The sequence below is a fragment of the Symphalangus syndactylus genome, chromosome 7, assembly GCF_028878055.3.
Source record: "Symphalangus syndactylus isolate Jambi chromosome 7, NHGRI_mSymSyn1-v2.1_pri, whole genome shotgun sequence".
Taxonomy (NCBI): domain Eukaryota; kingdom Metazoa; phylum Chordata; class Mammalia; order Primates; family Hylobatidae; genus Symphalangus; species Symphalangus syndactylus.
The window spans coordinates 134,592,025-134,608,498 of NC_072429.2; the positions used below are offsets into that span (position 1 = coordinate 134,592,025).

Sequence of the window (16,474 nt, forward strand, 5' to 3'; positions counted from 1 at the left end):
GACTTTATCCCACTTGAGTCCTTGCTCAGGGTTTGTGGTCTTCCTGTTGACCTCTGTAGATGTAGGGTAGAAGGCCTAAGTAGACATGAACTTGGTCTCAGTGCTATGATTTGTTCCTTGACACCTATCAGGAGAGGGACAGAAGGACATGCTGTCTCCTGATGTTAGGGGCTATTTCTTGACTCAAGTTGATGGAACTGATGAAAACCTCTGGGAAATCCAGGAATGATGCTGAGCACACCGGCTTCCTTTGACCCATTGTAATGGGGTGGGTCATGGAGGGAGGGTAGAGACATGGTCCTGGTGCCAGGAAGGGAAGCCCCCCTCTTGATCTGTTGAGAGAGGGGCCTCCCTGGATCCCTTTGATGGAATTGAGAAGTATTTGGCCTAATGTGTTTTCTTGCCTGTTATCAATATGAAAAGTTGTATCCATAAATGAAGAGATTTTTAGTGTTTTTCCCCTTTGCCATATGTTGGGGTTTTAGTTTATCATTGGGAAATAGGACATGTCTTTGGTTAAGAGACATTTGAGGTACAAGAAATGAAATGCTGTGAAAGCAATTCAGATGGAACTGACAGGTATGAGAATGGGGCCCAGCTGCTCCCAGCTCCTCAGCTTGATGACAGTCTTACAATAAGTAATCAGAAACTGGGTGAAATGATAGCAAATGTCAGTTTTAAGTTTTCACTTGTCAAAACTAAGATTGTCTCATCACCAAACCATTGCTGGACCTAATCATGCTACCTTTTATCTTTTTGTGCATTAAAAAACATTCTTTACCCTCATTTTTATTATGCTGAACTGTGTTACAGCACCTCACAGTCAGTTTCCAGTCTGTGCTCATGTTCATTACTGCTTACTTCATTTAATAAAGGAGGTTTAGTTTGGTCAGAAAGGAGTTGTTAACTCTTCTGTTTATTAGTCACAGGACCTGTCATTTACAGTTCCAAGTTAAACAATTGGGAACTGTCTCAGTCAAGGAAATCCCTTTCAGTTTTATGGTGAGGTTACTCATTTATCTGTGCAACAGAGAGAAAATTCTCAAGAACATCAAGGTTGTATTTGTCTGAGGAGCCATTATGATGTAACTTCTGACCCTTGGAAAGAAGACTGAGGTTCATTTAATTTAGCACTGAGTTTCCAAGAAGCATTTGCCAGTTTATTTTCAACAAAATGAGAAATTATGTTGACTACTGTGGGGCTAGATGCTGTGAAAGAGCCATGGAAGATGTTAGAGCTGCCAGGAGACCTGAGCAGCGTCTAGACCAGCCCATGATTTGGCAGATGAACAGGAAGATTCCCACATGGAAGCCACACTCCCAAGGTGGCACTGTGGGTAAAGGCCCAGGCCTTGACTGACAGCTGACAGACATTTTTGTCAAAAGCTTTGAGTCTCAATTTCAATTCTCAAGACAAGAGAAATATTCTATTAATACTTTAATAGCATTCTCATATTTAAAGCTATCATTTCTTAAGCAGGAAAGCCATGGTTTTTCTTTTGTTGTTAGTTTCTGCTGGTTTATTATCTTTTTGAATATGAAAATTGATCTGCTCTCTTTCAGTTAGTCCCTCTTCTTCTCACCATAACTGTATATTATTCCGTGAGGGAAAATTAGGACTACAGAAAGGAAGCCGGAGAGAGACTAAGGCAGCCACAGATCACTATGATCATGTGGCAGCATGTTTCGTGTGGGCCCGACTTCTGTTTCTGAGCATAAGGAAGGATCATTAAAGCCCCAGGGAGAGCAAACAAGAGAAATTCTGGAAGAGCAAAAGGCCAGGTCAAAGTGGGAACCGATCACATAAGGTGGCCACCCGTGGTGAGCAAAAGCCACCTGTAGCATTTGTGTTCAGTGTTCAGCACATGGCAGTGGTAGTGTTCTGAGCTTTGAGTGTAGGTGCTGCCACTTACAAGTTGAGTGACCCTGGGCAGATGGCTCAGCTTGGGCCTCAGCTGCCTCGTCTATAAAAGCACAGAGTTTTTTTAGATTAGCTGAGCTCATGCGCCTGAGAAGTTGTCAGTAGGGCAGTGGTGTAGCTCACAATAGTTGCATTCCTCTCATACTCCTTTTTCTTCTAAATTTTTTAAGGAATGCCAGCCCTCAATTTGAAGACCATTTTTTAAAACTCTGTGGCTCCATGTACCTCTGTGGAAAAATTGCACATTGCTACTTGGTATATTAGGTCAGCTGTAGTAGTGACTATTCTGTAATGTGTTAAGCCAACAGAGCTTAACACAGCACATTTCAGAGAGCTTATTTTATACAGAGAGCTCAAATCATAACCACTGTATTACACCGTATTTAATTAACTTGTAAGGATATGATTAAGCCAGGGAAACAAGGTGGGGCCTATGTTCTATGTGTGGAAGAAGTATTCTAAGAAATATTCCAGTCCAGGCATTTGTCTTTTTTTTTTTGTCTTTTTTTTTTTGTGATGGAGTCTCACTCTGTCGCCAGGCTGGAGTGCAGTGGCACGATCTCAGCTCACTGCAACCTCCGCCTCCTGGGTTCAAGCAGTTACCCTGCCTCAGCATCCCGAGTAGCTGGGACTGCAGACGTCACCACGCCCAGCTAATTTTTATATACTTTTTTTTAGTAGAGACAGGGTTTCACCATGTTGGCCAGGATGGTCTCGATCTTCTGACCTTGTGATCCGCCTGCCTCAGCCTCCCAAAGTGCTGGGATTACAGGCGTGAGCCACGGCGCCTGGCCCGGTCCAGGCATTTTTCATTAATACTTACTATATTTGGTTGAACTGCTTGTAGACACCTAGATTTTCCAACCTGTTTCCTGCCTCTGCTTTGCATATTCTGTTTCTTCTGCCTGGAAGACCCTTGCTGCCATTGCCTCTGTCCACTCCTTCTCCACCTGTCTTCACCTGCACCCTCAGAACACTGTGCAAGCACTGCATGCTCCAAGCCATTCGTGACACACTAGAGTGATGGAGGTGCCCCTTCTCCTTATACCCACTTAACATATCTAACGTGAGGGTCTCCTCCAGGCCAAAAGAATGAGAACCAGGGCATGCTGTCGTGGGAAACCAACCTCACTCAGGGATACCAGCAGGGTTCTCTTTGGAAGTGGCATTTAGGTTAAGGGCTTGAGTTGGAAACAGCCTGGAGGAGAGGAGAGAAGGGCCTTCTGGCAGAAGGAGTAGCAAATATAAAAACTCATGCCCACATGTTTGAGATAAAAAGGAACATAGCTCCATTGCTTACATGTTTCTCATAGGAATGGCCATGCTGTGCCGTAGTCATTAAATGTTTAGATGATTAGTCTCTGATGTCTTTTCCTGAGAAAGAAAACGTGGGAGAAAAACTCCGTGTGGTTGTGACCACAAGTCTGGCCTGTGTAGTCAAAGAGATTCAGCTATACTGTCCTCCATGCAATTTAGCCTGGCTTCTTAGCTCTTCTGGTCTGCGGTATCCTTATCTGTCAAATGGGTATGGCAGTTTTACTATCTGAGGCCAGGGGTGATGTGGGATCTCAGCGGCTGGTGTTCAGTAGGCATTCACAGCATGCATCTGTGCTCCTCAAACTGTGACTTCCTGAGGTGTTAAACATCTGAGCTGAATCATTTTCCATTTTGATTAGAAACCTCTTAATTGTATGAAATTGGAAGAATGGGGATGTTTATTTCCATGACAGTCTAAGATAACAAATTCAGGATGGTAGTTTCCCTACAAAATTGAGTGGGAAAGAGGAAAGCCTGAGAGGGTACATGGAAACTCTTTCCCAAATACTCAGAATGGTTATGGCTTAGTAATCTAGACTTTTCACAAGTCTGTTCCTGTAAAAAATTATTCCTAGTTCAGATACATTGTATATATGTAGGCTGTTTTGCATCATCTGCAAAATGGCAGGATAACTCTTCCCTCTTGCTGTCAGTGATGGCTCTTTCCTCGTGCTCTCTCAAGGATGTTGTATATTGGAACATGGATTTGCCTGTACTTTGAAAAGATCCTTGGCCTCATGTAACCAGACTTGTGACTAGATTGCAGAGATCCATTTCCCTGCTCTCCTGTCCCATGTGGCCATGGCTGCTGAGTCGCCTTTTCCCAGCAGCTTCCGATGGTGATGCAGCAGTGCCGGTCAAAGAAAACATTTCATCCGGGCATTTGTTTTTAATGTATTATAAAGTACAGCACCCACAATTCATGCAGCACCAGATTCTCTGGTAGACGAGGGTGTAAGAAGAAATAAAGTCTTTGCCTTCTGTAAACATGCCATCTATTGGAAAGGAGGTGTTTACCTCCTCCCCCACTCCCACAGTGCCTTGCACAGGCCCAGCCCTAGCTCTTGGCACACTGGGCTAGAATTGTCCACACACATCCTCCCTCTCCGCAGACTCCCAGTCTTCCCAGGTCAGGTACTGTCTTTGCATTCCCTCGTGCACTTTTAGGAGCTTACTGTGTGTTGGGTGGCCAATTGTTGTGGTTAAAATGTCAAAACGTATTTATTATGTATTAAAATTAGGGAGCTAGACAAGGGGTCTTTGATAATCCTAAAGTTAACACTTCTGCTTTAGAACTCTGTGATCTCGGTGGGAATTTCTTTGAATTTTCAGTCCTGCCTTTCATTAGTTGTCTTTAAGTTTTATAATACTTTATTGAATACTGTTGAAACTCACAGCCAGATGATTTTGTCATTTGTTTTGTTCACTGCAGTGGTGCTGATTACTATGACTACGGACATGGACTCAGTGAGGAGACTTATGATTCCTACGGTGAGTGACTGGCCAGAGCATGTGAAGAGGGAGGAGAGATGGCCATAGAATGACCTTAAAGATCTTAATGGGAAGAGAATAAGGACATTTGGACTCTGAAACAGCAGCTTCCTGTCAATTCATTTGTGCATATCTAGCTATTTTTAGAGGCTCCTTTATTATTTAAATATTTAAAGAGGACTAAAGACTTGCCGAAGATTGCATGAATCCCGATTCTGAACTTAAATTTTATGTTTGAGTTGATTGCCGTGTGCTGGTTTTCTCACAGAGTAGTTTTTCAAACTGCAGACACTTGATAGCTGGGTCTTTTTGCAGTGTCCTTGTTTCCTGACAGTGAAGGGAAATGAAGCAATTGAGACTACAGCTCTAAAGTGATTCTCCCACCTTCATCTTTATGTTTTAATTCATTTCCAATCTCAAACCCTCTGAAAAAAATTACACTGGGAGTCATTTCATAAAGGTTACAAAAGCACTGAGCCAAGGAGGAGATACAGGGTCTGTAAGCTTCACAGGGCAGCAGCTAAACCCCTCTTAATTCAGTGGAGCTGGTAGAGATGCTGGGGACTTCATGTCCAAAGTCTCACTATGCAGAAGGACGACAGGTTTAATTAAAAGAATTGGCAGCAGCAACATAATGGTAGTAAGAAGAGCCTTTGCCGCAGGGCAAGGAGATCAGAGAACGTGAAGCTTCAATCAGTTGCAAAGCTCTGATGAATCCCTGGTACCCGGTGCAAGTATATCAGGATTGTGGTTAATGGATGTTAGGACATTTCTCTTAACAACTGAAAAACCATTTTCCGGTGTTAAACCTTTTGAAGTAAATTTTGTTGTATCACCTGCCCGAAGCTGTGATGGCTGCACCTTGGATTTTTTTTTTTTTTTTTTTTTTTTGTTATCCATAACAAACACTTAAGAGAAATATGTTGGTTTGCTGAATGCAGGCTACCTAAATTGATGCAAGTTAGCTTGAGGGAGTGACGTTGATTGCATGTTTTGTATCAAAAGAAGAGGTCATTTTAAGCATTTTTCCTTCACAGCTTTTTAAACTGGTCTCTGTGGACACATGGCTTTTAAATTGCTGTATGTTGCAGCAGGGATGTTAACTGTTTGATGTCCAAGACCTATAGATAACACATTAAAAGTTATCTTCAGGCTGAACAGGTGTTTAATTTCAGGAGATAAAGATGATAGAATGTCCTTGGTTATTAATACCATTGTCCAGTACAGATTTAGCATTATGATGAATGAAATCTGACATTATGTCGTTAAATTTATTTCATATTCATGAAGTGCTATTGAGAAGTGAAGTTAAACCCAATGCAACTTTCCTTCAGTCTTTCCGTGAAAGCGCCTGTGAAAAGTGAGATCCTATTTCCCTTTCTCAGTCTGCCCCTTCCCGTTTTGCTCTCCGGTTTTCTTCTCCTTTGTCTTCACAGATGCTTATCTATGTTTTTTCTTTGTTTTTGCTGTTGGAAGACATCTAAGTGATCCTTTTCCCATTCTCTTTTTCACTCATAAATGTCCTGATGTTTAGCAAAAGGCAGTCCTCCTTGCTACTTGAGCTTGTAGACTGTTGTTAAATTGAGTAACCAAAAGGAAAGTCCCTGCAAAGTCGGTTGCCATTTCAGATACAAGAATCGTTTATCTTCCCATGCTGACAAATTTTGCGAGTGAGATGATTATTTTTCCTTGTGTTTGTAATTTATTTAAGTAAATTCCTCGTTTGTTTTTCTTTTCGGTACACCAGGGGTATATATTTTCAATATGACATGTACCTTTGGTTCAGGGCTAAGTTAGAGTCTGAAAAATGAAGCCTGTGGGATTCATGGCAGCGATCTGATTGTGATTCATCTTACTGATTGTAGGGCAAGAAGAGTGGACTAACTCAAGACACAAGGCACCTTCAGCGAGGACAGCAAAGGGCGTCTACAGAGACCAGCCATATGGCAGATACTGATTGTACTGTCTGATGTTGTGAAATAGCCAATCTCCACCAGTCCTGTATACTGTTCAAAGTAATTTTTTTCTATGAACAATCCCTTTTTAAATAAATCAAAATGCTTAAAATCTGAATGGATGGAACTTAAAACTACTTTGTTGAAACATCAACCTGGGCAGAAAAAAAAAAAAAAAAAGACATGTAAAATTTTGTTATTTCCAGTCTGTATATGAAAAAATAGGTCATCAAAAGAAAAAAAATAACTTTGATTAACTAGTGTTAAACAAAAAATAGGTTTACTAAATATGTTAATCTATTCTTTTAACATAAGCCTCACCTTTCATTTTAAAGGTTTCCATAGAATTTAGTTATTTTATCTTTCAGCCATATGCTAGTTTTTTTTCTCTTGCCAACATGCGTAAAAAGGGAAGCCAATTACAAGTGCAAATAATGTGGTATTCTTTTGTAACTCAAGTCTTGAAATGTTCTGTAGTGTTAAGCAAAGTCTCCTCTTGCTTGATACTAAATAAACTTTTGAAAGAAATTTTGTGTGTGTGAGCTAACAATTTCATGGGTTTTTTTTTTTTTTTATTTAAAAAGGCCTTCATAAATAGTTGTAAACAGGGAAAGAATTCATTTAACAATGCTTGTCATAAAAGGGTCACACTAAACATTGTACAACTTATTTTAAAAATGGTATAAAATTAAATGTACCATTATATACTCACCATAGATTTAAATGCTGTTTAAAGAGTCCAAATGGTATCGAGCTGCTTGAGTGGCACGTTAAACTACGCAAAACCAAATCTTGTTTAAAAACTGGTTTTAAAATAACTACTGGATTTTCTGAAAAAGATGTGATCAGTTTTCATCTTGTTGAGCGTTTTTTCACTAGTGCAACTTTGGATTTTTTATGAGAATTTTGGTACCTTAATGAACACCTCGCTCCATGCTGGAAGCACTAAGCACAAAGCTTTTAAAGACTTTCTGGCTTGACTAATTGAGGTCGCACTCGCCAAGGCTGAGGATGTGTAACCCTTAAACGGTCTTCATTTTCAAAGGTAAATAAATCAAATAAGATTTTAATCTCACTTAATTTATCTTAATATAACTAATAAAACCAGAGAGATTACAACTTAGCAAGTTTCATTATCCATTTTAGAAAAGTTTTAAGATCACCTAAATTCTCATTTTAAAAAGTTTAATTTGTTTTAGTAATCTAAAAAGCCTTAGTTTAGTCAGTTTAATTGGGGCCAATTACTCCCTATTAAACAACTGTAAAACCTCATAACTAGTTATTTGTAATACATTATTTGGTTAGTATTTGAGGGCACTTCTTAAAACTGACAAATATTTAATAACGTTATTCTTTAATCATTAAGCTTTTTTAATTGTAGATTATGTAAAATGTTTAATTTTTATTTCTTGGAGGATTTTTTTCTCTTTATTTTGAGTAAAAAGGTCTTTTCTTTTGTTAGGAAATGTCAGCCATCTTGGAATGTCACAGGAACTGGTTGAACACCTGAAGCAAACAAAGGTAAGTTTGCCTTTTTGTTCCAATTATCCTGACCTGTGTGGAAGATGAAGACAATTTCACACTTACCTGAAGTCACATGGAAAATTTCCACTGCCGGTTTCCTAGTACAACACTAGTGATTATGTCAGATTAACTCCAAAAGTCAGAAAAGAAGCTTCCTAAATGTAAACAGGTCAGACCCAGGAAGCTTCATTATAAGCGGCAGAGATTGAAGGCCCAGGTCATCCTGATATTTAAATATTCAGATTACTGTCTTCAGAAAATATCTAGCAGTCTAGTCAATAGCATGAAAAAAATTTTCCAGATTATTTAGTAAAAAGAGCAGTTTGCCAAACTTCATATATAATATCCCAATTTTAGTTTTCTATGTGCATGCATAGGCAAAAAAAAATTACACAGATATGCTGGAAATTTTTGACAGTATTTATCTTAGTCTTATGGAAGCATGGTTTTCTGTGCTTCTGAATTTTATGAAACAAATTATAAGTACTATAAAATGTATTTTATAAAAATTACTTCATAAAATGTAAAAATCTGGGGACCTATAAAGGAAAAGTATTGTTATTTTTGTCTCTCTTTTTACATTTTCTTGATTTTTTTCTAAAGCATCAAAAAATACTACTTAGGCCCTGATCTTCCAGAGAGTCTTACTTTTTCAGTGTTTGTATTTGAGCTGTGCCACTTAGCTGTGTGACTTTGGGCAAGTCTCACTTTCTCCATCAGTTCAGTGAAAATGATGCTTATCCCATGCAGTTGTTAGAAGAATTAAGATAATATCATCAGAGTGTTTTGTAACCTGAAAGTGATACAATCATGTAAAGTTTAATTGTCAAAGTTGTATTCACATATTTAATATATATGAAAAATATATGAGCTTGGTTTTCCCTAATAGCCAAAATTAGCCTGAAATAATTAAATTGCTTTTAGAAAGAAAATAATTCTCATCATTTTTGTAGTCCAAACTAAGTTTATTATATTTTCTTTTTGTTTGTCTGTTTGGATTTTTGTTGGTGTTTGTTTTTCTCTTGTATGGAATGGGAATGTGACATCCACCATATCTCTGTAGTGTATGATGTTATTGAAATTTTTCACAATTTTTTTCTTTATTAAATAATTTTTTTAAGGAGTTGGCATACAGAATAATAAATCAAGAATTATGGAGAGGTAGCGGGTCAATCCTCAGGTGCTATTCAGAGTTAACTAACAGGAAATACTATACAATTTTATGTTTATTGTCATGTTTTCAAAGCATCCATAGCTTTATCAGACTGTAAAAGGGATTGTGATCCAGAAAGGCCCAGATCACTATCGGACAGGAACTTTCCTACTTGGCCTTCGAGATCTTCTCCTATCTGGCTGATGCTCCACCAGACCTGATTTTTTTCTGTTTCCATAGGAAGACCCTGCTATAGATAAGCCAGTCTTCTCATGTCTCTAAGAGCACATTTCATTGTTCCCAAATCGCTTCCTCCTAACCTTTGTTGTCACCCCCTTAGAATTCATTCATTTTCTCATATGACAGCATATATGGAACATGAGCTCCATACTGGACACAACAGAGGCACTGGTCATACAAAGACTGATAAGACAGGGAACCCTGTATTCAAATACCACAAAAGCAAATGGAGGTGACAGCCCCATGACACACAACTTTGCTATTGCCTGTATCTTTGCATGAAGAAACCATACCCATCCTTCAGAACTCAGCCCCACGCCCTCTCTTCCATGATGTCCTCACCAGTTAAATCAGGCTGTGATCCTCCACCCTCTCTAAAGAGCATGCTTGGTTTATATTTCCTCATTTTAGTATTGGTATCATATGACTTACATTGGTTGTAAGTTGCCATAACAGCCAAGCATGTGCTTATCACTTTCTGTAAATTATTTTATTGAATCCTCACAGCCATAAGAAGGTATCATCTACATTTTAAAAAAGGAAGAAATTTAAGCTTCAGGAGGTGAATTTCACGCTTGTGTTGCTCATGTACCTTATAACTGGTAGAGCCCAGATTTGAACTAATTGATTTTAATCCAGAGTCTTTGATCTTAACCGTGTTGTTATACAGTCATTCTTTATATTACAGTGGCTCCTCCGTTAGATTAAAGGCTCTTTAAGAGCAGGAGCCTTTAATTTGTGTATCTCACACAACGCTGAGCATTGTGAATGATAACTGCCCCCTTCTCTTTCTAATAACTGCTCCCTTCTCTTTCTCTACCCCGCCCCTGCCCCAGATTCCTTCATGGAGAGAGTCTTTCACTTGTTTAGGTTCTGAATCTTCTTGTACTCAGGTATTCCAAGTCAAGTCAGTATCAGTATTTACTCAGATATGTTTCCTGAACACCTGCTGTGTTGCAGGTGGTAGGAAGACAGTGATTAAAGACATCATTGTTGTCCTTGCAAGTGCCACAGTCTACTAGGGAAATGGGCAAAGACCACATCTGTAGAGCTCTGACAGAGATACATGTGCTTTCTAGGCACATGGAAGGGAGATTTGTAACCCAGGCAAGTTGGTCAGAGGTAGCAGAAGGGGCCCATGGAGATGTTAAGACCAGTAGAAGATAACCACACACGGCAGGTACTCTCGGAGCATCTGTACTTCCGCTCTGCCCTTCACCCGCTTTGTGACCTTGAGTCAGTGACTTAACCTCTCTAAACAAGAGTCTAAACTGCAGGTTCCCCACTTATAAAATAGACAGTCATGATACCTACCTTAGTATTGCTGTGAAGATTAGAAGCATGCCTGGCACAAATAAAGGTGTTCACTAATTGGTTGCTATATGTAAATATTTGCAATTATAAGAAAACATGAGGAAACTGCAGGTATATTAGATCATTAGAGAAAGTAAGAGACAATGCTGGCTGGCTAGGACAATGGACATGTAATGAAGGGTCTTGTAGATTCTGCTAAAAAGCTCAAATTCAGTGCAACCATTTTCAAGTGTAGTGTCCTCTTTGCCTTTAAGCTTGACGTACTCCATTCCCTTGGGCAGATATAGTGCCTCATTTAGTCTGTGTTCCAAAAAGAACTCTACAAACTTCTGTTTCCACTGGTTAGTGATTGTATAGCCAATCAGTGCCTTAAAAAATAGTTGCTCTCACTTTTTCATCCTCTTGTCCCCATCTCTTCACATAGTTATTTGACAGTGTAAGAGTTTAGTAAGTGAACGGCATTGTCAGTGTGATCAAGATGATTCCTAACAGGCAGCATTAGGAACGGTTAGCCCAGATCCCAAAAAACCCACACAATCATGTTAACAATACTACAACTTAGATAGTCTAGCTCCCTTGTTTAACTCAAAATTAAAGACTCTGGTCACTGTATACAGAGACAGGTTCCAGAATGTAAAACTAATGATTTGAAGAAAAAATAAAATTTTGGAGTCAAAAGTTAAATGAAAATATGAGACATTTTATAGAATATGTGACAAATTTAAGGAATAAAGTTTATTGTTTTCTGTGCAAATAATATCTACTATTTATATTGATATTCAGTGTTTTGTAGGGATAGAAAGGAAAAAATCCATCATTATTTTAAAATAACAATCCATTTTATGCCTGATTCTGTTTCTATTTCTGATTGGGAAAGGCTACAGATCATTTTTCAATCTGAATTTCACCCTCCCTTATCGATGGAAAATCCTGTCCAGTTTAAGTTGATTCTGACTGACATTCCTGTTTCAAAAATCTCAGTTGTGTATTTCAGTGATTAGCATCCATTGCTGAAATCATTTTTCAGATCTTAATGTGATGAGTCCTTCAGTAACTTTCAGGATAAAGCTCAGCCTCCTTGGCTCTGAACGTCAAGCCCTGCGTCATTCTGCTGCTGGCCTCCCCAGCCGCCTGGAGCACAGCATGCTCTGACCCCAGCCCACTGTGGTCCAGCCCTGATAGATTGAAAACCATCTAGAGCTTTTCTATCAGTGCCATTCTCTGCCTGAAGTAACAGTTCCTTACCCCACTCAAATAAATGAACACAAATGAATGAACACAACTCTCACCCAGCTCTTGGTCTAGCTAGTTGTTGCTGGCCTATCCAGACTTCCCAGTGGAGCTTGAAGCATCCCCTCACCCCAGAGGCCCTCCGTAGCCCGCCATCTTCGCATCTCTACTGTGGACCCTCATCTTACTCTATGAATTCTGCAGTACAGTATCCTGAGATTGGCTGTTTACCCTCCTTTGCTCCTACCAGATTGTAAACATCTTTAGTGCAATTACCAGGCCTTATGCCTAGCAAGTGGTAAATGAACAAGTCGTTGGATGTATGAGCGAATAAAGTGGATGTGGTAGCTCGGTGGCTGATAGTACAGGACGATGTACTAGGTCTTGTTTGGCCTTATTAGGTTAAATTAGTCATCCTTTCATTTGAGGAGAACTTACCAGGTTATTAAGTTCTGCCCTGTGTGTTTATCTCATTTGAACTGCTGCTGGCGGGATTTGTGTGTGTGCTACCTAACACAAGTCCTAATACCTAACAGACAGTCAAAACAAGGAGATAGAATAAACAAACAGGTACCATTGTGAAGTGTGCAGGAATGGTGATGTTATCTTGAGGCTAGATTTCTGTTCTGCTTGTTGGTGGGTTTTTCTCCCTGACTGCAAGACTTGAAGTTCCTTAAAGATAGAAGAACCATGTCTTATTGGACTTGTACTTCCAAATCCTAGCACACTGCCTGGCACATAGACATAGTGGGAACTGACAGGGTATTCAGTGAGGAACGAATGAGTGAACAAATGAACCTGTAATTCTCGAAACACTGACACTGAGCACTCTTCAGTACAGACAGTCCCTACTACAATAGTTTGACTTAGGACGTTTCCCCTTTACAATGGTGGAAATGTAATACATGTTCAGTAGGAACTGTACTTCAGATTCTGAATATGTATCTTTCCTGCAGCTAGCCATAGCAGTATGATACTCTTGCCATGCGAGGCAGTGGCAGTGAGCCATTTTGTTTTTCACTTTGAGTACAGCATTCAAAAATTACTTGAGATATCAAACTTTATTATAAAATAGGCCTTGTGTTCAGTGATTCAGCCCAACCGTATGCTAATGTAAGTGTTTTGAGTATGTTTAAGGTAGGCTAAGCTAAGCTATGATGTTTGGTAGGTTAAGTGTATTGCATACATTTCCAACTTCATGTTTTTGACTTACAGTGGGTTTATCAGGACATATCCCCCTCCTAAGATGAGGAGGGACATAACCCCATCCTATGATGAGGAGCATTTGTATTAATTTATTTTCTTAGTGGAAGTGTGATACTTCTCTAACCATTAGATTTTTTTCAATGATAAATGCAAAGTTGGAAAACCAAAAAATGCCCTTTATTTAGTCAGTAATACATGTGCTTGGTACAAAATAAACACACACAGTGGTCTTAATTCCCACCTTTACCACCACACATCCAAAGGCAACTATTTGTATTGATTTTCATGTATCTTTCCAAAGGTAGTCTGTGCATAAGTAAAGCATTTTTTTAAATTATCACTATTTTTTACATAGAAAACATTATACCATTTTCTCCCCTCGTTTCGCTTTGAAGTATGTCTTAGAGCTCATTTTCTGTTATTTTATACTAGAAAGCTACCTTTTTCTTTTTATTGGCTGAATAATATTTATATGAAAGAGCCATAATCCAAACAACTACTGACAGAGATGTAGTTAGTTTCTAATGTTTTGCTCACATTAAAGGCAATGCAAGAAGCCATGTTTATAAACATCTGTGGAATGAATTTTTAAAGTAGACTTACTGGGATTTTGTAGATGTTTCCCATAGAGGTCATGGTGCATCTTAATATGCTTTTGTAAAAGAAACCTATCCAAATGCTGTATGTATTCATTATGATCTACAAGATGAGCTCCTGTGGCCACACCAGAAACTCATCTGCTCAAAAGTTGGTTTAAAATGGTCTTTTATACACAGCATGACGTCTGGCATGTGGCAGGCTGGTTACCCTGTGTGATTTAGCGAGGAGCTGCAGGGCGTGCTGGGTCCAGTATGGACACCTCCTGGACACTCATCTGTGTCTTATGGGGAGAGCTGAAAGTCCTGTGACCCTTCCTCAGACTCCTGCTGGTCTCCTCGCATTCCTGGAGCTTATTTGCATCAGTAAGTGTATTGTTAAGGGCTGGCCCATGGTGGGGCAGGCTTTGTGGAAAGTAAGGTGGCCACACCAGGGTAGCAGGAGAGGCCTACAGGCTCTCTGAGGAAACAGACAATATCTCCTCTAGCACTCCCCTGCACGGGCTCATTGCCCACCCTCTCCTCTTCTCTGGTTATCCAGATCCTCCCATTTCTTCAAGATCTTCTCTCTCTCTCTCAGCCAAAAGAGCCTTCTCTTCTCTCCCCATGAGAACCCTGGCTGAGAGGACTGGATTGGCAGATGTCTCATTCTGACCTGCCAGTTGACGGGTTGGTGCTGTGTAAATGTCCTTCATCCCTAGTATGCTCCTTGAGGGTCACAGGTGTGTCTGTCATATTTTACAAAACTTACAGCATTCAGCACAAGCCATTTAAGAAATATTTATTGGTTAATTAAAGCAATGCCCTCATCAACAGATTTACTGTATTAGATGTTTAACTTTTTAAAGGATTCACCTTTAAATAACAGTTTGCATCTGATTCATCCTAGTAGTACTGATGCTTTATGCAGGTGACACTGAGCTGCCCACTGTGTCCCTGGCGCTCTGCAGTAATAAAAGGCTAGAGAAGGGCAGGGATGGTGCAGAGGAGAAAGGGATGAACTTGCTCCGAAGACAAAGGAGGAAATAAAACCTGAATGGAGTTTTGAAAGTCGAAACCTTGCAAGCCAGGAAGGGAGGAGAAAATGTTAAGACATAATAAGCTAATACAGGTGGGAGAGGAGGGTGTCGACCAAGACATGAAATGACGTCATGTGTTTTGGGAACATATAAGCAGCTGCTGGAATATAACGTGCTGGGAGAGAAATGAAAGAGATGCGTCTGGAGACATAGGAAGGGGCTGGGTCCTGTGGAGCCATCAGCGATGTCCTGAGTTGTTGTGAGCACACTTTGTGGTACTGAACAGTTACCTAGGGCCTGGGACTTGTATGACCAGAGCCGTGAGAAGTCAACATCACCACAATGGCCATTTCTCTACTGCGGTTGGGTTTTTTGTTTGTTTGTTCATTTTTCTGATCACCAGCCAGTTTTTTTAAATAACAGAGTTTTGTTTCATATAATGCATCAAAATAGGTTCTTTGGGGTTAGGTAATACAATTTAAAATATATCTGAAAGTTCAGTCTCTTATCAGGTGACAAGAATGCAAGGACTCTGCCAGGGTGGACCCCTAGGAACTCATAGGTTAATATTTGAGGTTTTATGTAAAGCAAGGCATTGCCATTCTGAAATCACTCCATAAATATCATAATGGATAGTAGTGTAATCATCATTATACCAGTTAATTATTTGTCTGTCTTTATTGAACACAAATATTTTATGTCCTTAATTTTAACGATTCTGTTTTGTGTTGTTTTCCATAAACATCCTTATTTCTATTAAGTGTCTACTTGCCTGAATCCTCTAAACGCTGCCATTCCCAGCAGAGCATATGGTTATTATTAATTTCTTGATATATACAAATATATTTCCGTTTCCTCTCTTTCAGGAACTTTCCTTCTATTTATGGACTGCTTAAGAATAGTCAACTCACCAACGTGCCTAGTCAGTAAATGAATCCACTTGGGAACTTGAAAAACATCTTAATTAATTTTTTGTTTGCATAATTTTGTGTTCTGTGACATGTTTTTATTATATGATATGCTTTTAATTTGGAGAACCTACTTTTTTAAAAAACGGAAAGAAAATCTATCTTATTTTGTTGTCTCCCAATAACAAAAAGAGAATGATTTGTATGGTAGTTAATAAAGGCTGCCTATTGAAATCTCTTCTACTTTAAACCTAGAAAAACAAAGTCTTGTTATTTCAGCACAGCTCTAAACTGTATACACTTGAAAACCATGTACAGCTGCAACTCGCTGCAGGAAGTCAAGATTCTACACATATTCCACATTTGAAAATGATTTATCCATCTCAGTTATGGACTAATAAATATGAAAGCATTATGCAAGAAGTATTCTGTCACATAAAAGGTTAATTATAAAGGCTTCTGCGGGAAGCAAAGTGGCACTGTCAGAATAGAAACGTGATTTTCATGCCTCAGTGTAATTCGTTATGGAACATAAAGGTCATAATCCCTGTGGACAGTATTATTCTGTTCATTCTCTTTTCATCATTTACGAGTGCATTG

At 39.3% G+C, this 16,474-nt stretch overlaps 1 protein-coding gene across 5 annotated transcripts in view; it reads left to right on the plus strand.

Annotated features, from left to right (window-relative positions):
* KHDRBS3 (KH RNA binding domain containing, signal transduction associated 3) overlaps positions 1–16,124 on the plus strand; it is a 197,591-nt gene extending 181,467 nt beyond the window's left edge. For 2 of the 5 annotated variants that reach the window (XM_055287334.1, XM_063643564.1), the window contains exons 8-9: positions 4,671–4,729; positions 6,595–7,212. In XM_055287334.1, coding sequence (XP_055143309.1) covers positions 4,671–4,729; positions 6,595–6,686 — 151 coding nt within the window. In that variant the 3' untranslated portion in view covers positions 6,687–7,212. Of the gene's footprint in view, positions 1–4,670; positions 4,730–6,594; positions 7,213–8,146; positions 8,206–15,832 lie in introns of those variants that run through there. The other 3 variants (XM_063643563.1, XM_063643566.1, XM_063643565.1) reach the window with 3 other exon arrangements.
* Positions 16,125–16,474: the final 350 nt, after the last annotated feature.